At 35.5% G+C, this 21,422-nt stretch overlaps 1 protein-coding gene across 1 annotated transcript; it reads right to left on the bottom strand.

Annotated features, from left to right (window-relative positions):
• Window positions 1-118: 118 nt before the first annotated feature.
• Window positions 119-21,404, bottom strand: LOC122330221 (polycystic kidney disease 1 like 1). The gene is made up of 53 exons (XM_043227075.1): window positions 21,328-21,404; window positions 19,167-19,318; window positions 18,378-18,536; window positions 18,100-18,297; window positions 17,839-18,007; window positions 17,388-17,627; window positions 17,094-17,226; window positions 16,779-16,982; window positions 16,083-16,264; window positions 15,803-16,006; window positions 15,481-15,644; window positions 14,813-15,217; window positions 13,853-13,918; window positions 13,567-13,743; window positions 13,402-13,479; window positions 13,148-13,290; window positions 12,926-13,046; window positions 12,715-12,838; window positions 12,438-12,630; window positions 11,942-11,998; window positions 11,493-11,711; window positions 10,952-10,954; window positions 10,592-10,837; window positions 10,387-10,503; window positions 10,154-10,296; window positions 9,974-10,074; window positions 8,889-9,084; window positions 8,537-8,620; window positions 8,236-8,443; window positions 8,029-8,135; window positions 7,747-7,963; window positions 6,850-7,023; window positions 6,601-6,720; window positions 6,319-6,439; window positions 6,184-6,281; window positions 5,918-6,074; window positions 5,037-5,148; window positions 4,846-4,930; window positions 4,583-4,732; window positions 4,391-4,509; window positions 4,188-4,301; window positions 3,980-4,103; window positions 3,802-3,885; window positions 3,584-3,714; window positions 3,271-3,505; window positions 2,829-2,923; window positions 2,560-2,680; window positions 2,294-2,428; window positions 1,978-2,190; window positions 1,704-1,862; window positions 1,444-1,611; window positions 876-958; window positions 119-773 (listed from the first exon to the last, which is right to left on the bottom strand). Exons 1-53 carry the CDS (start codon window positions 21,402-21,404, stop codon window positions 347-349), a joined length of 8,112 nt encoding a protein of 2,703 aa, XP_043083010.1. The 3' UTR covers window positions 119-346.
• Window positions 21,405-21,422: the final 18 nt, after the last annotated feature.

Genomic DNA, 21,422 nt, shown 5'->3' with positions numbered 1-21,422 from the left:
GTAATATATTAAATGAGAAAAGGCTGCACATATATAAACGTTTTATTTATTGAAATAGTTTTCTGCCAAAATAATGTTTCATTTTCAATTGCAAAAAAACAGAATTTCACACAAAGGCAAATAATTAACAAAATGTGAATTTTGATATTGCTATTAAACAAAACACCCAATTTGTCAAGACATGCCCTTATATTTTAGCAACATGCAAAACAAATATCCCGTTTGAGGTATGTATTAGATCAAACGTTCTAGACTTTTAAAGCAATGTTGAGGGCCATTCTAAAAACCCAACAAGGCTTGAAAATGCTAATTCTTTTTTGGAATGAAACGGAAAAACTGAACAGCTTCAGTGTTCAATGAACCCTGGAATAACCATTTGCTCTCGTACAGAATTGTTTATTCCCTCAGTGGAAGATGTATTAAACAAATACGACTCTCCAGCTGGTCTGCTATATGCTGCATGATGGCCCATGTTCACTTTGCAAGTTGATGAGGTTAGAAGAGTGTGCCTTGTCATCTTTTGAGAATTATGCTCATCTGCCAACCTGCTTGGATCAGGCAGCATCGATGATTTAACGTACACTTTGTCCTTCCATTCAGCAGGTGCACAATGAGTCAGCTTGCTTGAAGGAAGAATTTGGGCCTGTCCAGTCTCTTCGGACTCTCTGATTGGATCTTTGATGCAGTTTCTAAAGTTCTTCTGCCCTCTTGAAAAACTCTTCTCCTGCGTTCTGTCTTGTAAGTCCTGAGATGTTTTGTGTTCGAGTGGTGATCTTCAAAGTGAACCAGTTAGCATATTGATAGACTTTGATGATTCATTAATATTGTGTCTCAACTACACTGTATATGGAATTTTAAATAGAAAAGAAGTTTACCTGTGAGTGTTTTCCCTATATGAGGGACTGCTGATATCCAGGCATCCTAAGTGTTTCTTCCCCAGTCCATCAAAAATGACACCCTATACAAAAAAAGTATATGCAATTGAATATAAAATATACATTTTAACATTTAACAAAATGAATAGACTTTAAAGGAATAGTCTACCCAAAAATAAAAATCTGTTAAATATGTAGTTGCCTTCAATCCATTCAAAATGTAATTTTTTTTCTTCATCTGAACAGATTTGTTGAAAATATGGCCAGCAGCTTAACATCACCCATTTACTGCAGATGATCAACTGCTGAGCAAGTGATGTAATGCAAATTTCCTCTTAAATCTGTTCTGATGAAAAAATAAACTGAAATAAATGTTGAATGGCTATTTTAGGTGAACTACTGCTTTAATATAAAATACATTTTATTAGGTAACCTTTTTTGCTTCTATTGCTTGTGCTTCAGACATCATTACTAATAATGACACATAATGCACACATAAGTTGCATAAATATGTGCTTGTACCACACTGCTTGAATAATTTGAGTTTGTGCAAAAGTGAAACAATCACCTCTGATTCGGAGCTATGAATATGCTCAGAAAGCGTCACAGAGAAATTACTCTGGGTTTCTAACAGATTTTCTTTTGCTGGCAGGGTTTTGGGTAAACTGTCCGACATAGTGCAGAGATGAAACAACAGTTCGTCCATGAGATCCTCAAACTCAGCTAAGTAAAACCTCTGTGAAAACAAAAGCAGATTAATCCTTAAACGAGTAAAAATGATGCATTCAAGAGCATTTCTATAATTGAATCTTTTTGAAGACTGCTTACATTAGCGTGGACACGATGGTCAGTTGGCTTGTGACTGGCTTTGCCAACAATGAGTAAAGCCTTGTCTTTGACATAAGAGATCAGCTCAAAGACAGTCAGTAATTGTTTTCTTTTTGTAGTTTTCTTTCGTTTCACAAAAAAGGTAAGAGCGGCAATTACCTGGGGAAAAAAACCCATCAAAACAAATTCATGTCAACCAGTCTAGAAGATACAGTTTTAATACCTCCTTTTTAATTAATAAAAGTTTTTATTATTATGATATTCCAATACATACCGTAACATTAAACGGAATCATAGTGCAGAATATAGCTCCAAAATAAATTGTTGATGTGACTTGGGATTGGAGGTAAATATCACCAAAGTGGCTCATGCAAAAGAAACGAGTGAAGAGCAAATGAGCAGATCTAGTGGTGCTGGTAAATGGAAATGAATGAAAGATCAAGTTGCGGAGACCGGAGAGGGCCACTGCGACGACAACACCAGGTGCCTAAATAGAAATAAAGATACGTAATTCAATGGAAGTAGCCTTTGGTTACATTAATAGGGTGAGCTGATTTCAACATATTGCGCTATGTAAATCAATAGGCTACCAGTAACCAAAGCAGGTTGGAGAAGATCAGCTTCCAAGTAGACACAGCTGCTGCCACTGCTTTGTTTAGCCGTAGTAAGGACGCGCACTTCAGTAGAAGCAAATTAACCACAATGCCAAGGAGAGATTGAGAAAGCTGTGAACGAAATACATTAATGCACCATTTTTGTACGAATATTAATCTGCGCTTGAGTAACATTATGGCTTTTTTTATATAAAAAATTCAATACAGGTAATGCTATAATAAATGTAACTTCTTTGTCCTACCTGCTCACAAAAGAAGATGGGGCTTAGATCAATAGGTAACTCAAAATCCTCCTTCTGGAGGAAATCAATCATCTCTGATTTTAGCATAAAGATGTACACAGAGCATATAAACCGCAAAAGACTGCAGATGAGCACTGTCACCTGTGTAAAATAAAAAAAGAATTATTCATATAGCGTGAAATACAGTAAAAAGCAGATTATATATATTTTTTTAAATTTAAAAATGTGTAAAAGGGTATGTCTAGGAAGAGTGTAATGTCACCTAAAGCCAGCTCCAAAGGTTTCTCCAGTAAAGCCATCCTCTTTGAGTCATAACATATATTTGCAGATACAAATTAAGCAGGATAAATAAAAGGAAAAGAAGCTAGAAGTAAAAATGCACAGAGATTAAAAAATAAGTTAAATATATTTACAAAAAAATAGACTTAAACACCTGTAAAATATAAATGTAAAAATTACAAATTTAGCTTTAACCAAAAATTGATTTGTATAGTATGGGAAAACGTACTACTGAAGTCCATCACTATGTCAATTGTTTGAATGAATCAAATGATCTTTTTTTTGTGTTCAACAAATGAAAGAAACTCAAACAGGTTTGGAATGAACATGTGGTGATGACAGAATGAAAATGTTTAAGTTAACTATTAATGTTTTCAGCTCAGCTACTGTGCTGTCACACATATTGTGTCTGCACTGTAATAAGATGCTCACCTCACAGGTCATAACACTGTAGTCAAGGGCAGCTGGGAAATGGTAGAGTCTAGTAGACTGTGTGCTTGCTGACGGCATCAGAGCTCCTGTTGAGGTTTGCTCCACTAGAATAGTGACTGACGTGAAGAGGTTACTGGGTCCATTGTACAAGATGAACTGGACAATCACAATTAGGGTGAAGGGAGTCATCCAGCCGGTATCCAGAAGCTTTTTAATTGACTTGATTGCTTCTGACCTATTTTTAGAAGTGCAATATTCTTTATATACTGCACATAATATTGGCTATATCATATTAATCACCGGTTTATCTAACCTTGTTTTTCCGAGGCTCACGCTCACACTTTCTCCCTCATAACATCCAAGTTTCCCACAAAGTGACTGTCTCTTTTCCACAGACTGGTTATCAGAGCATTTAATATTGTCATTGCCCAACAAATTCAAGATCTGTTGAAAAAAGAAATATTAGCCTGTCAAAAGTGTTGAGTGATTTTTTTTTTTTTTTTTACTGTACAGTAAGTGTTGATGATTTACCTGGCATGACGAGTTATATGTACTCTTGATCTTTTTAATGACTGGACTCCCAATAAGAGAAAAATGACCACTGAAATCTCCTCTCTGTTAAAGCAACGCATAAGCAGTATTCTTTAAAAAGCCACTTAAATCTCAGTTAAAATGGCAACAGACAGTCACTAAATAATTGAAAATTTACTTCATTTTCCACTCTTTTATCATGGCAGATGGCACTGTCATATAATCTCTCAAGGAAAGCAGTTGTTGTCCAGTTCCACCAATCGTCATGTTTTTGGATGGAGTGAAATGAATTTTGCGGTCCCCTGTCGATAAGAAAATATTGTCAGCGCTTGCAGTAATAATGTCATTTGAGATAATGTAGTTATTCAAGAATGTCTGGTATTTACTTCGCGAAATGAGATTTGATAGCTCGATTCAAATGGTATTTGTAATCACGGTCGGACTTTCCATAGGTCACGAACAGAACTGCCACCAGCATGATTAGGTGAAACGTCAAATCCCTGCTGAAGCAAAAGTCTAATTTTGAGAGTCGGATGTAAAAGGTTATGAGAGAAAAAAGCAAGAAGTGAGGCCGGTCAAATAATAGGACCTTGCGGTTTTGTGAAGGAGAGTCTGTTTCTTCATCCGGCCTCTCACACACTTCAGCTCTCTTGAATTTGGTGGCTGCACCAGACGCAAGTACCTGGCTCTCTGACGGGCAGCGAGCGTCTGCACATCAACATGATTTCAGTTTCTTAACTTCTCTGATGTACACGTGTCACTGTGATAGAAATCATTTTACCTTTTCAAAATGGGACTGCTGGTATTTGCTAACAAATCTTTGCTCCTTGTGTCTCAATAATTCAGTGACTGGCTCTTTTACACTTAGGCTATGGAACCAGTCTGGCTTCTTTCGATGCAGCAGAGACACCGTGATAGCAGTTATGATTATCTATATGAAGAAATATAATTAACAGGTTTTTTTGTTTTAAGATCCAGGAAATTTGGGCCAAATATTCAATTGAAACCATATACAGATCTGTGTGCGGGATCAAGGTGATTTACCATTGCTGGATGCAGCACGAAGCAACAGCAGACAAGAGAAAAGAACACAGAATGAGCCCAAACAAGAGTCTTTGTTTTGTCGAACCTGGAGGGTAACAAATTTAAATCCTAATTTTCATATATTTGGGAAACAAATGAGTAATATTCGAGCTGCAACAGAATATAGTAGTACTAACAAAAAGATCACCCACTTTACTCCAAGAGTTCCTGTGATGATGAAGCACATGAGAGAAAGAGACAGACAGAGGCTCCAGCCTAAATAAAAACACCAGGATTGGAGAACCCGCCGGTTCTCTCGGATGCCTGAAAAAAGACAGAGAAACAGAGAAAAATTATCATAAATTGTCCTTTTACAGTTCAGTTCAAAAGGCTAGGGTCAGTGCGTTTTTTTATTATTATTATAAAATCTATTAACTAAGAATGAGCAGTACAATTGTTACAGTATTTATTAATTTTGGTTAAGAAAAATATTGTCAATTCATATTAGCTCAGGTCCATTAAATAATTTGAACACATACAACATGTTATTTTAATAACGTATAATTGTATTTATGATGTATGAATTCTTTGTCTTTAGTAATGCAGTTAACTGACAATAATAAATGGAACCTTGCTGTAAAGTGATACTGAAGTAACTTATGCTCTTTAAGATCAAAATACAGCAAAAGCAGTAATATTTTGAAATACTATTACAATTTAAAATGACAGTTTTTTATTTTAAAATGTAATTTATTCCATCACCACAGTCTTCGGTGTAACATGATCCATCTTTCTAATTTGCAGACTTTCTGCTCAATAAACTTTTAAAAGTTCAAAACAACAGATGTTTGAAATTGGAAATTGTGACAGCTGTTTTTAGGACTCTTTGATCGATAGAAAGCTGAAAAGAATAGCATTTATCTTGAAACAGAAATCCTTTGTAACATTATCAATGTCTTTTTCTTTAAACAAAAATATTAATTTAAACAAATATATTATTATAACTATAAAAAACACATTTTATTGTTTAAAAAAATTATAAAAGCTTTTAACCAAATAATTTTTATTATACAAAAATTACAAGTTCACAAACTTGCAGAGTGGTGTGATTTCAGATCAGACTTGTTCCATTTGTGTTTGTCATGTGATCTGCTGTTGACGTCAGACATGGAGTCTTCCACAATCTCTAAGATGGCATCAGGGTCCTCTCGCAGTTTTGAGACAGACACTGCATCTGAGGTTTTCCAATCCTGAGCAACACACCATTTGAACTGTCTTTAGTCATGTAGACTAAAACCATTTTAATGTCAGGCTTATTTAAATGAGCATATAAAGGAAGCACTGCTCTGTACATTATACCTTGCAATCCGTTTTCCATGATCCATGAGTCCATTGGGAAACTGTATTCCTGGACAAATTCGATGCACAATCATTGCTCAGAAGTGCATCATGGTGATCTGTGAAACAGACAAACCAATAGAAAGTGTGCTTTGAATAACAAGTAGACTGACACATGATAAGAAAAGAGGAAAATGCATAAAAACATGCCTTGCACAGAGTAGACATCAGGCACCTTGACCTTATACTGCTCTCCAGACACACTACTGGAGGTGGTCTAGAAGAGATAAAATAACAGTAACATATAGGTACAATGACTGAACATACAATACATAATAAACACAAATTGTCTGAATGAATGCACGCAGCAGCTCTAACATTTAACAGTGCACCAAAAAGAAACTGAGGGACAATTTCAGGCAGCCTGGGAATTCTGACCTTACTGACACGAAACACCAGGGACACCAGACCCCCCACCGGCAGCACCGCCAGAGCGCTGCACAGGCCCGTTACCATGGAAACCGGCGAAACATCAATAAGCCCCATCTCTACAAAACACTGCCCATTGGTGTAGAGTGGAGAACAACAAAGACATGTCTCAATATTGTGAAAATGAAAGTAAAAGCAACCAAATCACACAGGCGTTGACAGTATTTGTTGACATGTATTGATTTCCGTGTTGAACACCTGTTCTTCCATAAGATTTACAAGCGCTGCGCTGACACACATGTAGCCCTGCAGGAGCAGTAGACACACACTCCAGCGCTGAGTGTGTGTGTGAGAGCTGAAAGACGGACGGCTGTACACAGACACCCACGGGTGAAAGTCCTCCAGGTATTCTGTGAGTTTCAAATACAGGAACTTTCGCAGATACATAAAATGAAAAAAACAAGATTTTTCTATTTTAATATTTTAAGAATACAAAGAAGAAAGAAGCTACAGCAGTCTGCATTTATGTGATCGAAAACGCAGTAAAATATAGAAATAAATATTAAAAACCTAAATAAAAATAAATATTTGTTCAATATTATTACAAATTAAAATTTGTATTTGTAAATGTAATTTATTACTGTGAATTGCAAAGCTCAATTTTTCTGAAAGATTAATCGCTGCCTTACAGATTAAAGCTAAAAAATGGCAGATATTATTATTAAATAGATAAATAAACAAAAATGTTGTAAGTGGTAAGAACGTATAAATATTGTATATTTTTAACAATTATAAGTTGAAATGTTAAGAACTTTAGCTAAAAATGGCAGAAAATATTACTGAATGGACAAACAAAGATGTTGATGTAACGAATAACGATAGACACGTTTTTTAAACAGTGTTATTTAAATACATTTATATTAAAAATTAGCACTGCTATCACATTTACAAAAACAAATTCAGTTCCATTGTATGCACAAAAATGGAATAGCAACTGAAACCTATCAACATATTTTAAAATATTTCCTGTTCAGAAGAAGAATGAAAGGTTTGTAATGTCATGAGGTTGACTGAAGGATGACAGAATTTTTATTTTTTGTGAAATGTATAGCCACACTTAACCAGCTGTATATCTCTAACAACATAAGGGTTCACCTGTTTAAACGTCAAGCTGCATTCAGAAGCGCCTAAACTCCTCTCCACCCTTCCATCTCCCTCATCCACAGCCAGCCAGCACTGGCCCAGGAAGAACCAGCAGGACCCCTGCACCAGGTCTTTGACCACCACATGGCTCAGATACCAGCTGGGAGATGAACCTTCATTATCATGCCAAAGACGCACCTTCCATACTCGACCCAGGCTCTCTGGAGAACTGAATAATAAAGCTTTAATTAAGAGACATTATGATTCACTCCATTAGATTTTTTAAGCATTTACCTGAGAATAAAGGTATTCCTTGAGTTGCATGTAAAGAGTCTGGAGTCAGAGCTGCTGAGTTCCCTGGTTTGAGAGACACCTTTATCTCCATACAGAACAAAATGGACCTGCCAGTGTTGTATAAACAAAGATTCAGAATAACATGCATCAATAGTCGCCGATAAGGATTTCAATATTATTCTCATTTGCCGTGACAATGATTAATACCTTTGCTGTCATTCTGGTTCTAGATCTCAATCCTGTGTCTATAGTGACAGCATAGAGGAACCGGTCTGAGGGATTGTTTTCTGGTAGAAGAAATGAACCTGTAGTTTTCTGGATGGAAACATCAGCCTTCCTACATATGACCAACAGCACCACGTACAGAGCCAGGAATATTACTGAAAAAATTATCAGTATGTAGTTGGTTTCAGAGCTGCGAGACAGTAAGAAAATAGTTAGTTAGTCTAAGTTTGACAAAAAACATATTAACATCTGATAAATGTGTAGAGAGGCATTGCAGGTGTACTGGATAAACTGTGAAACATCTGCGGAGTTGTAGATGCTCATGATGTTCTCATGTGATAATGCAAATGATGCCAGGTGGTTGCAACTGAAAAAAAGGCATTTTTATTAGGTGTCAGAAAACATTGGCCTACAGAGCAAATAATCGACATGGTACTTGATATTGAGCAACACTATATTAAGAATTAATTCCTATATGTAAGACCCTGAAGCAAGTACTAAAAGTAGAGTAGAGGTAACTATATCAGTTATATATATATATATATATATATATATATATATATATATATATATATATATATATATATATTTTTTTGTTTTACCACTAGGTGGAGCATTTATTGTATGATCTGTACCTGCAGTAGATCTTGTCTGCATAAACCCCAACATGAGGAAAGCAGCCACTGGGCTTCCACTCTTTCACACGGTCCCAGGACAAACACTCCACAGACTCAATGTGAAGTGTGTAGTTCACAGCTCTGGCGATGTACTTGTTGCTTGGGATTTTATTATAGTCTGCACTGAGAAGCCTCAGGTACACAGAACCAGCAGCTGAGAAAAAGAAGTGAAATTTTAAAATAAGTTGATAAATTCACTATTCAAATTTGAAACAATGTGTAAAAAAATAACATAATAAACAAATATATAGTACTAAAAATAAATAATTTGAATATAAAATATGTCAAGCAATTGTATTAATTTTACCTATAAAAGGTGAAATGTTTAGTTTAAATTTTGACTTAAGCAACTTATCTTGATATATTTTTTACAGATTAGATTTAGTCAAAGACATGACACAAATTATTAAAAAAATAATAATAATTAAGATAAAATAATAAGACTTCAGTTGATTCATTTCTTGGTTTATATGTAAATGTATGTATAATTATCATATAATCGTGTGGACCAAAATATAAAATATTAATTGATGATGATGATTCATATTTTAAAATAATAAAAATAAAAATAATATTTTAAATAATGTAATTATATATTTATTTTAAATTGTTACATTTAAATAATATATTGTATTACCTTATAGATTAACCTATAAATTAACAATTTTTGTTAATTAATATAAAATTATATTAATTAGAAAATCTATATAAATTCATATAAATATCTGTTTTTATTTTATATATACCATTATTTGTATCATATATATATAAAAATGCAAAAATAAAATGTTCATATTTCATGATAAGAAAACAAAAATGTACTTTAATTTAAATATATTTTATTGATGCATTACTACTATAAATCAAAATGTTATGTTAATACAGACATATATAGTATGTAATATATAAAACAGTGTGTGTGAGAATTGTGGGGACTTTCCATACACTTTTTTTTGTACTGACAAAACAATATACTGTGTGTGTGTCTGCGTGTGTGCGTTTCATTTTCTTATTTTTGTATGGAGGAACAAGTTTCACCAAACCATGCAAAAAGGACTGAGGGAGGAAAATGTGAGCCATCTGTCCTTTCCAGTCATATATTTCCTGTTTGTTATATAGATCAGGTGTTGGCTGCTCATACTTCCTGTAAACAGATGTTATAGTTAGTATTCAGGATGACTAAAGCACTGAAGACTATCACTGAAACGCAGCGTTGTCCTGACCTCAGAAGCAGCAGGATGGGAAAGGGCCGTTCAACTGGCCTGGTAAACCGCACAGTGATCCGAAGGGCTCTCTGAAGGGTCTGTGACGTGACGCTGAACTGATGAGTGTTCACCTGACCCCACAGAAGAGTGAACCGTGTGTGCTGGGACAGAGATAAACACAAAAATCAGGGTAAACAAATAGAGAAAAAAAATTGGCTTGATTGGTGATCAAGCAGAAGGAAAGTATCTACGTTTTTGTCCTCTTTCCTCTGAAATTCAATAGTAACTGGCGTAGATAGATGCCGGACTTTGATTTCCTTTCTAGTGGTGCAGTTGTAGAGCCGAATGTCTGCTGTCTCTCCGCTGAGCTGTAATGTTGCATTAAATGAGAATGTAATTTGCTCCACATGACAAAGCACGTGTTTTTTTTTCCTCAACCATGCATTTGTAGTGTACCTGCACGTGTCTGGACCGGCGGTATGGGCTCTGCCTGTACACTGTGAGCCAGGTAATGACGCAGGGCTTGTGCTGGCTGTTTCTGCTCCATTGCTGAAATTGCATCTCCAGAAAATCGGTGAGGTGGAACGCAGTGAGGCCAAATGTTTTCACCACAGAATGAGATCGGTCATCCTTCCAGGCTGACACATCTACCAACGTGGTGTTCACGGTGTACTGCAAGACATTGCTGGAAAGCAAACGCTCCTGCGATTAAAATGTACAAGGTTGATATCAAAGAATTTAAGTCATCTGATAAAATATCTCAAATAAGACTAAAGTACGATAACAAAAGCATTCAAAATCTATCACTGCACTTACAATCTGCAAATGAGTGGAAAAACATGCTTACATATTAAATTTAATGAAAGAATGTTACATACTCAAGATAACATAATCTTTTTGTTCACTATATATGAAATTTTCTGTCACTTTTTGCTTGTATGACACCCACAGATGTAACAGAAAACGTCTGGTTCGTGTTTACGCTTTCTTCTGTCACTGGCCGTAATTCTTAAAACATTTGAATCAGAATTAGGCATGAAATGATGCCTTCAGAACAATTCATGCAAACCTGGTTAAGAATTAAACAGCTTTTCTGGTGATTAAGAAATAATAGTTCTGCACTTTACAAACGATTATCAAAAACAAAATTTTTGTAATCAGCTTAAAAAAAAAACCATTTTAAATAAAACAAAATATCAGCAGCGAATTTCATTCAGCAAATATAATGTAGAAATGAACTGGACAATCTCAATTTAATTCATAAAAAAGTCTGCTGATTTTTATCAGCAGGGCATGTTAATGTCACATGATTTTGTAAACTAACATATTAGTATAGAATCATGAATACCTCTCTTACCAGTACTAAATCGGTGATGGTGTAAAGCACTTTGTTTGAGAGTTGGTGTCCTGGTCTGGAAGAGAGCGCAGGAGCCTCCAACACAGCAGACAGGAGAGAAACCAGCGCTTTCACAATCCCAGAGTCCAGAATATGACCTGCGGGAGGCTTGGACTCAAGTGAGAGGGATGAGATGTCGTGGACATGCTGAATTACTTGTTTGGCACTGTAAAAGGTCACCTAAATCAGATCAAATAGACGCAAAATGTATGAAACTGTAACAAAAATTAAATACTACTTCAACTCTATTTCACTTTTTGATCTACTTCAAATATTGACTGCTATGTATGTGTATGCATAAAATATATACTACTTATATGATAATTTTATATACAATTTTATTATTATTTATTTATTATTATCTTATTAGTATAAATAAAATTTTCCATAATACTCTGGGTTATACTTACTTGACTGGAGACTCTTATCAAATCGGTAAGCCTGTGAATTATTTCAAATAAAATTCCCTAAAAAAAAAGGTTAATTGTGGGTTATTATAGTTGCCAAAACTATATAAAAATACATGAAATTACTTATGCGATAAAATAAACTTTATTTAAAAAAATAAATAAATAATAATAATTAAATATATATATATATATATATATATATATATATATATATATATATATATTTTTTTTTTTTTTTTTTTTTTTTTTGTTTAACTTATATTGAATTAGTACTAAATAGCTGAAACCAAATAAACTGATAAAACAAATAAAACTATATCAAAATATTTTAGAAAACAACAACTGATAAAAATGACAAAATCACACAACATAGTTACTTAAAGTATAAACAAAACAAAAATAAAATCCTACTGAAAATTTTAGCAAAAATTATATAGCAATGATTACAAATCTCAATTCTAGGATGTTAAATGCAAGAGCTTTGTCCAGTTAAGACCTTGTCAGTGGTGGAGAGCTGACAGAGAGCTGTAATGATGGAAGTGCGTGCGAGTGTCAGAAGCTCGACAGAGGACTCCGGGTCCAGACTCAAGCGGTTCAGCACCGAGGTCAAAAGAGAGACGTAGTTGATGATGTCTCTGTTGCTTCCGACCTTACTCAGACCGGTTAGGTTACCCACTCCATACAAGTACCTGGAACAAAGAATGAAAGTCCGTCAAACACATCGGATAAAGATGTGAGAATTTACTTCCTGCATAATTCCATTGTGTCCGCACAGTTCTTGATCAGGCTTGAGCCGAGAAGATGAGCTTCTCTGAAAGCTTGGAAGAACAGTCACTTTCACGGGACATGGTTCGGTCGCTGCCCCAAATCTGTTCTTTATTTCAATATAGATTGTGACTGTGAAGGGAAAAGAAGAGGATTTCTGAGATAAGGTATAGCTTGTGAGATTATAATAAAGACCGCTTCGTAGTTAAATCTTTGTACCTTTGTAATCTTCATTAGGATCTCCACTAGGAAGGCTAAAGTAATGTTGGAAATCCCTGCCTTCGTAAAGGAGTTTTCTAGGACCGTCGCCCACACTAAAACTGTACTCATACAAGAGATCCTGAACACGGAAACAAGATTACATCAAGGTCACTTCAAAGAAAAATTTGGAAATTGAATTGAAATATGAACGAATGGAGTATAAAGGAGCGCAAAGCAGACCTTTTTTCCAGAGGAGCAGAAGATGCTGAAGTACGTGTGAATTTCATATCCTGTGTTGGGCTGCACTTGGCAGCTCATTCCCTGAGGAACAGCTTGAGTGTGGAAGAACAGCTGGCTTTTCCCTTGCAGGCGCTCCTCAGAAACTGTCAAGGAAAGGAAAAAAAAACAATCTTCACACACATTTCATGCATTCGTTATTTGTTTGCAATTTTCACATGTGAAATGCATCTTGATGTTGAATTTCTGAAACTCACGTGCAGACACTTCAAGCAAATAAAGACTCTTTGGTTTAAGCGCGAAGGGTTTAAACGTGACAACCGAAGAGGATAACCCTAAAGGAAAAAGACGTCAACCAAAGTAAATGTGACGTAAAATGAGTGATCAGGAATGTTTATGCAATTCAGTGTTGTGAGATGTACCGGTGAGAGTGTAAGACTCAAACACGGAGTGATGAAGGAGCTGTCTGTGCAGATCTAGCAGGGTCTTCTCAGGCACCGCCGGGCCAAGCAGGCTGGGGTCCACCAGATTATCACCATCTTTGTCATAAGAGTGAGGGAATGATGCTCCATTCCAGTTAAAGCCCACTGAATCGGTCCCTTGCAAACAAATACGCACACACAAGACACAGTTACATGCACTACAGCATTTAAATACTAGCAATTAGATAATTATTGATTTTTTACTCAGAAAATAAAAAATGTGTACCTGTAGGTCTGCCGACTGGAACACCAGCATCAGCCTCTTCAATTCCAAAATTATAGTAGTCGTATTCTACAAACAGCACCAAAATGTAATTAGTGACAGGCATATCATTTATTATAGAATTCATTCATGATGATAAAATTGTTTATTTCGAGATGTATAGTTGCTTGGATGTAAAATACCTGGTAGGGAGAGGTGATCGCCTGATATTGACTCCTGATAAATGTCTGCGTAAATCATGTCCTCAGTTTGAAAATCTGAAAGTGTGGCTCACAAAGTTAGTATTTTATTTATTATTACTTGATTTAATTTAATTGCTTCAAACCTTTCAACCAGTAGCCAAGGCAGCATTTCTTCATTTTGTGTAATTTATAACATAAAGTACTAAATTAATTAAAACTGAATACATTAAAATAAAAATATACTGACATATTTAAAACAATAATGATGGTTGCATAACAAAATGAGTTACACAGCAGAACTTCCCTTTAAAATTGTGAAAGTGAAATTGGAAATATAAAAAATATTGTTTTTATTTAAATATTAATTAAAACTATTACTATACTAAACTGGAGGTTAAAGTTTAGTTTCATCCCCTGCGATCCTGGTGCCCGAAGACTACAAAAGACCAAATAAATATTTTCATATCATTATTATTATTAGGTTGCTATAATGCTTTCATTGAGATAGATGACTGACCAATTCTATAAAAAAATCTATTATTTTGATTTCAGCTGTGCTATTTCCATTTTTATAAAAAAACACCACCAGGGGGCGTCTAATCTCATTATATTGGCAAATATCAACGCTGTACAGAGATAAAATAAATTTAAAGCATAAAAACAAAAGCTTTATTATTATAGTCAATCCTATTTACGTTTTAAAGCTTTTACATTATTTATTAATTGACATGATTCTGACTTTAAGAAATGATTACTGTCGCTCTCACCATAGTTATCTTACCTGAGGTCTTATCAGTCAGTGACACCTTATCTGTTGCTGGTAAAGGCCCCTGATACTCCCACTGACTCCCAGACGACTCCGTTTCCCCGGGAAAGGATGGAAGGAAGGGAGGGTGCAAAGACGCGATGGTGGGAAATGCTGCATGGTGGTTTTTGCTGGGGCTTTCAATTAGAGCACGTGCACTAATATTACGGTGTTTTTTAGGTATTATTGGAGTCAGAGTAACTTGCGTAACTGGGGCTGTAAGGTCAGTATCATCAGATAAAAGATAAGGAGCCAGAGATACTGGAACGGAAGGCTCTGTAAAATGGGCTGGAGTGTAGGGTGTCACAGCAGGCTGCGAGAAATGTAAGCTCTTCTCCATTTTGGAGGGTAAACCGAGATCCATACTGCTGCAGAACGGAACTGAGAGAAGAGCAATCAATTTCAAATTGATCCAAAAGCACAAACCAAACAGTTGACTTGGTAAATATTAGATGACTACTTTGTTAAAAATAAAGGTTCAGGGTGATTGTAGAAATTATCAATTTTTTCTCTGTTTTACTTACATTTTTATTATTATATTATTACTTATAATAATATAGTTCTAAAGATGCTTCTAAATGGAACCAATGCCAATAAAGAACCTTTATATTTAAGAGCGTATTTCTGTATGGCTGTGAACTTACTTTCTGGTACAGCTTCGCTTGAGGAATTAACCAGGTAAAGTTTCCAGTTATAGGTGACATTTTTTGCATTAAAACCGCAAGAACCACAGAGAGCAGAAACAGAAAACTGCTCGTTCCAATTCACTGAATTTTCTCGGAAATCTTTACAAGACATATGAATGTTGCTGCAGAGAATTGAAAACAATAGATTTATTAAACATGTGATATATAAACATACTTTGTGCCACTATATTGTTATATATATATATATATATATATATATATATATATATATATATATATATATATATATATATATTTTAGATATCCACTTAAATCTCACCTGACATGTTTTGATGTTACAGTAATGAACATCTCAGATGAGGAAGATCGATGGCCACTGGACACAGTGAGAGTAAATTTAAGCAGGTCAAAATCAGCTTTCAAGGAAAGAGTGGGAAACGCAAGTACTGCTGAAGTGGTCGCAATGTTCCTGTTGAAACAGCTGCTCTCTTCAGTGTTTACTGGCCTGCATGACCAGCTGTAACTAAAACAGAAACAAGAAAACAGATGTGACTTTAGTAAAAATGACAGAACGTATCGATGAACAAACACTGCCGTACCTTATAGTATTATTAGGGTAATCTGGGTCGTGTGATTTTCGTCCATCAAGAGTAACGATGGTGCCGCTCTCTCGATTGATGAAAACGTTTGTGGCTTCGTTGATGACACTGACAAGATGACTAGGCACCACTTCAATTAAAACACTGTAGTTGCTGTACACCACACTACCGGTTACTTGGACCTTTGTGGCAGATAAAACTTGAGTTAGTATTTCCCCATGTAAATATGTCTATTAAAATATAAAGCAGTTAGACTCTGATCTGACTCTTGAAATTCATTTGGAACCTAAGGTTATTATTTAATTTATTGTATTTTAGAATATATTTGGATGTGCACTACAGCTGTTTGTGAGTTAGCCAAGAAGCAAACCCAATCAGCACTTTAGAATCATTTCTAAAGGATTACGCTGAAAATTTATCTTTGAATCACAGGAAAATATTAAACTCTTAATAGGCCAATTTATAAAAAATATAAAAAAAACAGTTATTTTAAATTGCAATAACATTTCTTACTATTTTTATTCAAATAAATGCAGCCTTTGCAAACAACCCCAAACTCTTGAACAATAAAGTATGCATGAATATTAAAATCGGGATGAATTATAATATATCATATTCAAATTATTAAAATGATATACTTTTAGATTATCTGACAGATCAATTAAGAAAAACAGTGAAGTAACAAAAAGACATTACCTTTGCTATAGCTTTATATGTTCCATAATGAAGGAGGAACTTTGGAAGATCAATATACTGCCGTCCAGTGTCTATGTGTGGGAAGACCAGTTGTCGTCCGCTCATGTCATATGTAGTCCATCTATATAGCAGACCTCTGGAAACATTACACTGAATCTGTGCCTCAAACGTCACCGCAAGACGGACAGTTTGATACCGCCATACCTGAAAGTATGCAAACAAAAAACACTTATATATAGCATATAGATACATATTTTGTTACATGCTGTCTCCTAAAGTTTTGTTAGTGTAGAGTTGTATAATTGTAGCTTGTACCTGTATTTTATTTGGGCCCATATTTTTCACAGGAGGAGGCTGACATAATTCTTCGACGACAAAGATGTGCCCTGTTAAAGAAGCTGAGCTCACCCGGTTGGACATAATTACTTCTACTATGTATTCTCCAGTTCTATAAAAAATAATACAAGATAAATAATTATTACTGAGGACCATGTATTGTTTGAAATAACTGTTACAAAATAAAAAGTACAAAATCACAAACCAAAAATGGAATATGCTATTTATTCACCTTGTGTAAAAACAAAAGAGCCAGGAGGACATATTTTGTACCTGTTATACACATGATGCTCGGTGCTCGAACCATCTCGCTCTGTTCCATCTCCAAAACTCCAGACATAAGAGACGTCAGTTCCTGAGCTGATCCGGAGGGAGAAGTCCACAGAGCTGTTTGATAAAACCGAGGGACTGTACAGAAGCCTGCTGGGCTTAACAGCTCTCTGAATCACGAGCGGATAAACATCTGAGCTGATGGACGTGAGACCATCAGAAACACTGACAGTGACGTTGTACCTGCAAAGATAGGAGAAAAAGTTAAATTAATCCATTTCTCAAGACAAAACTTGAACCGATAAGTCAAACTCACTATCAAAATTAGATGATATTTAAGATAATAATAATAAAACTTTTAAAGTATTGACTTAGTAAATATTATACTCAATCTTGTATCAAGATCTTTACTTTGTTAACTGGTGTGTACGAAAATAGATGAAACAAAAAGTACTTGTCTGGAAGGCGATATCTCTTTTTGTAGATTTTGGATGTTGTTTTTATTTCTGGTCCATCCCCAAATGTCCAGTGGAAGTATAGAGGATCAGGCTCTTCCGTTACTGCTACAAATGTAATGTCCGTCTCTGTTGCATATGCCCATTTGTCAGAAAAGATCCAAATAGCTGGGAAAACACAGCACACACACATAACAGAAAAGAATAAAAAGTGATGATAAGCGAATAGCTTTTCTTTATGAATGCGTGGGACCTCACACCTCGCTTGTGACCGTGCATGGGTTTCGTCGAGGCTTTACCCTGCCGCCTGTCCTCTGCCTCTATGGGCAGAGGGGCACAAGATGGGATATCTTGATCTCTCTTAGACAACATGAGATTGAAGTGGTCGGTCCCAAAGGGACATGCTCTGATCTTCCAGCTGGCAGAATGAGTGTAGATACTGTTTGTCAGGGTCACATCTAAAAATACAAAGACATATTGTGGTCACAAAAGCTATTTTATTATTTGCATATATTTGTTGTTTTATAGCTAAACGTACTTAAATTGTACATCCCAGCAGCAGGTAATATCACATCTATGTAGCAGGTGAGGTATCCATTGGCCATAACAGACATGTTATGCAGACCCTGAGGACCTGAGTTCCCACTAAATGTAATGAAAGCCGTAGAAACATTTTCTTTGCTCAGATTTAGCATGCCTGTAACAAGAACATATACAAGGGATTACACCGCATTGCTTAGCCACAGATAATGGTTTGAGAAAAATATTGTCCAAAAATAAAATATTTTTGAATTATTTAATGCATATTGAACATATAGGAACGATATATTGTGGTAATATATTACAATTTAAATCATCTAAAAATAATATATAATGCATATAATAAAAAGAAAAAAAACATTTACATTTACATTTTAGTCATTTAGCAGATGCTTTTATCCAAATCAACCTACAAACGAAGACAATAGAAGCAATCAAAACTAAGACAAGAGCAACAACATGCAAGCACCATGACAAGCTTCAGTTAGCCTGATGCATTACATATAGCAAAGCTTTAAGAAAACAAGAATATAGAAAAATATGTGATGTGTACAGTAAGTCATACATGATCCATGCATATATTGTAGAATACTTAATAACCTAAATTAATATATACTTAAAACATATTATTTCATATATTTTATTGCATTTTCTATATTTCTATTTGTTATTTATTTTTTTAGGATAAGTATAAGTTCTATTTAATCAAATTAATTTAATTAAAGCCCATTTGAATTACAAGCAAGTTACATTTCACAAAGTTTGCTACGGCAAGGCTGACAATAACCTGAGATTTCCAGGAGGAGGGGCTTCCCAATCCACACCCTGTCAGTCAAAGGAGCTGCTGCAGCGGCACCCCAAACAGAAGGCCCTCTGCTGCTGTACGCTGCCAAGCAGACCCACTCGTTCCCAGAGGGGACGCACTCAGAGCAGAAGCATCTGCAGGCAAATAAAAAACAGACACTCTTCTCAATATAAACATTAAAAACTTATCTGCAGGTCTTGAATCAATGAGCGAGCAGCAACTTATGCTGACATGTACTGATTTTTTTTTTTTTTTTTTTTTTTTTGAGAATATGGCCAACTGGTTTGTAAAAATAAAACTCTCTGGAATGTTTGTGTTAAACTAGAGAAATAGAATACAGTGAAGGAATACCACACCACATATCATTACAGATACATCTAATCAAATAACATTTCAAGCAAGCATCTTCGCAATATAAAAGGGAATACATTTCTTATTGCATGCTCAGTAACGGGATGGAAATATAAACTGAACACCCTTAGAACATTTTACTTCCATCTTCAAAATGAATGTAATAATTTATACTTTAAAGGCATGCAAACATCGGCGCTTTCTTCTCTTTTTTAATACTTCTATATCTATTTCAATGATCTTTATTAATTGTAAAATTAAACAATTGTACTGTGCTGTTGTCTATACTTCCTATTTTTTTGCCAAAAGTGCAAATATTCAGCAATACAAAAAGTAAAAAAAAATCTATTTTATATTATTCAGACGTGCAATATTGGATGATTTTATTATTCAGAGTTTTAGGTTACCTCACAAAACATTTTACAGTGTAATATCATTTGTGGTGTAGATAAAAACAGTGTTCTTACCCTTCCCTGAAACACAGCTTGGAACATGATGGAAGCTCCGTTTCTTGGCAGTCCAACGAGCTGTTGCTCAATTCAAAGCACCACTGAACAGCTGTAAAAGTGTCATTTGATATTATACACAAATATTAACGTTTACCAAAATTATTTATGTGCCTCAGAAGACTTTTACGAGGCCTCATTTGTGAAGTGCTATTTCAGAGTTGCTGCATACCATCTCTCGAGTTTCCCTTGACATGTCTGAGAGCAAAAATGAGAGACAAAATGAAACAAAATACAAACCGACGTAAAAGAAACATCGCAACAATCCGAAACTCTCTCGTCGCTGGCGCGAATGATTTCTTTCCATGAAGTCGCAGTGAACAGGTGAATAGGGGGCGTGGCTTCTTGATTGACAGATTCGTTTCCAAAAACGTTTATATTCTTACGCGTTCAGTCAGGAATTCCTACAACATTTTATTATAACGTATGATTGAATTGCGCGCTATTATAGTTCTACTATTTTTTTTATCATTCCTAAACATTCTGGTCGGCACATGTAAAGGACCAGACGTCAGAAGTTAACAGTGCAATTATGTAGGCTACTTCTACTGAGAATTCATTTTGATTGATATAACCTAATCAGGAATTAGTGAATAGTTTTTGTTAAATGTATCAGTTTGTGTGCCGACTATTAAGGTCCCGTTTTCTACATTTGATTCGCTTTACACCTATAAACTGCAAATTCAGCTGCTCGCGCAAACAATGCCCGCGAGTTTCACACAGGATAAACGACGCCTGTATGACACGTGTCGTGACTGTATTCAAACGGGAAAGCGAATAGAATGAGACAAAAACGCTCTCTTTATATAACCCAGAATACACCAAAACATATATGTTAATGCAATGATTACAGAGTCACCAGAAACTGATTGGAGATACTCAGCACGACACATTACCTCGTCAAGTAATTGCCGCATGCTCCTTTAAATCCACAGCAATTTGTAAAATAGAATACTTGGATAGCGTTATGAGATTAAATGTTGCATTCACGCTCCGTGGTCTGTTTCATATAGAAAACCCTGACTGTTTAAGCTGCTACGGAGGATGTGAGGTCAGGTGAAAGCATGGATGCCCCTGTAGAGCCTGCTGACAAAGTCTGACTGATCGCATGCCAGTGATGTTTTTAGCTTCAAAGACTTTTCCGAGACGGACCACGTCAGGATTAGTGAGACCACAGACATTTATAGGTGAGGCATGAACACATCGTTGGTGACCCACAACAGGACCGCGAGCGCTGACCAAGCCGACGGCTCCATCCCACTGAAAAAACACAACCTACTTCAAACATCAGCTCTGGAGGATTCGCATCCGTGTCCACAGTGATGAATGAGAGCTGAGGCGGACCATTGACGGACAGGGTCATTGACGCCCAGGGGCACAA

The sequence above is a fragment of the Puntigrus tetrazona genome, chromosome 24 (genome assembly GCF_018831695.1).
Source record: "Puntigrus tetrazona isolate hp1 chromosome 24, ASM1883169v1, whole genome shotgun sequence".
Lineage (NCBI taxonomy): Eukaryota > Metazoa > Chordata > Actinopteri > Cypriniformes > Cyprinidae > Puntigrus > Puntigrus tetrazona.
The sequence above is the reverse complement of the archived record's forward strand: the minus strand, read 5'-3'. Positions and strand labels throughout refer to the sequence as shown.

Bases quoted from the DNA above. Each gene is read 5' to 3' on its own strand.
- LOC122330221 (XM_043227075.1), bottom strand. From the start codon at position 21,404: ATGACCCTGTCCGTCAATGGTCCGCCTCAGCTCTCATTCATCACTGTG. The intron at 19,319-21,327 runs GTTTGAAGTAGG...ATTTGCCTGCAG, and splicing joins GCGAATCCTCCAGAGCTGAT to ATGCTTCTGCTCTGAGTGCG. The intron at 13,047-13,147 runs GTCTGCTTTGCG...TTCCGTGTTCAG, and splicing joins TCTGCTCCTCTGGAAAAAAG to GATCTCTTGTATGAGTACAG.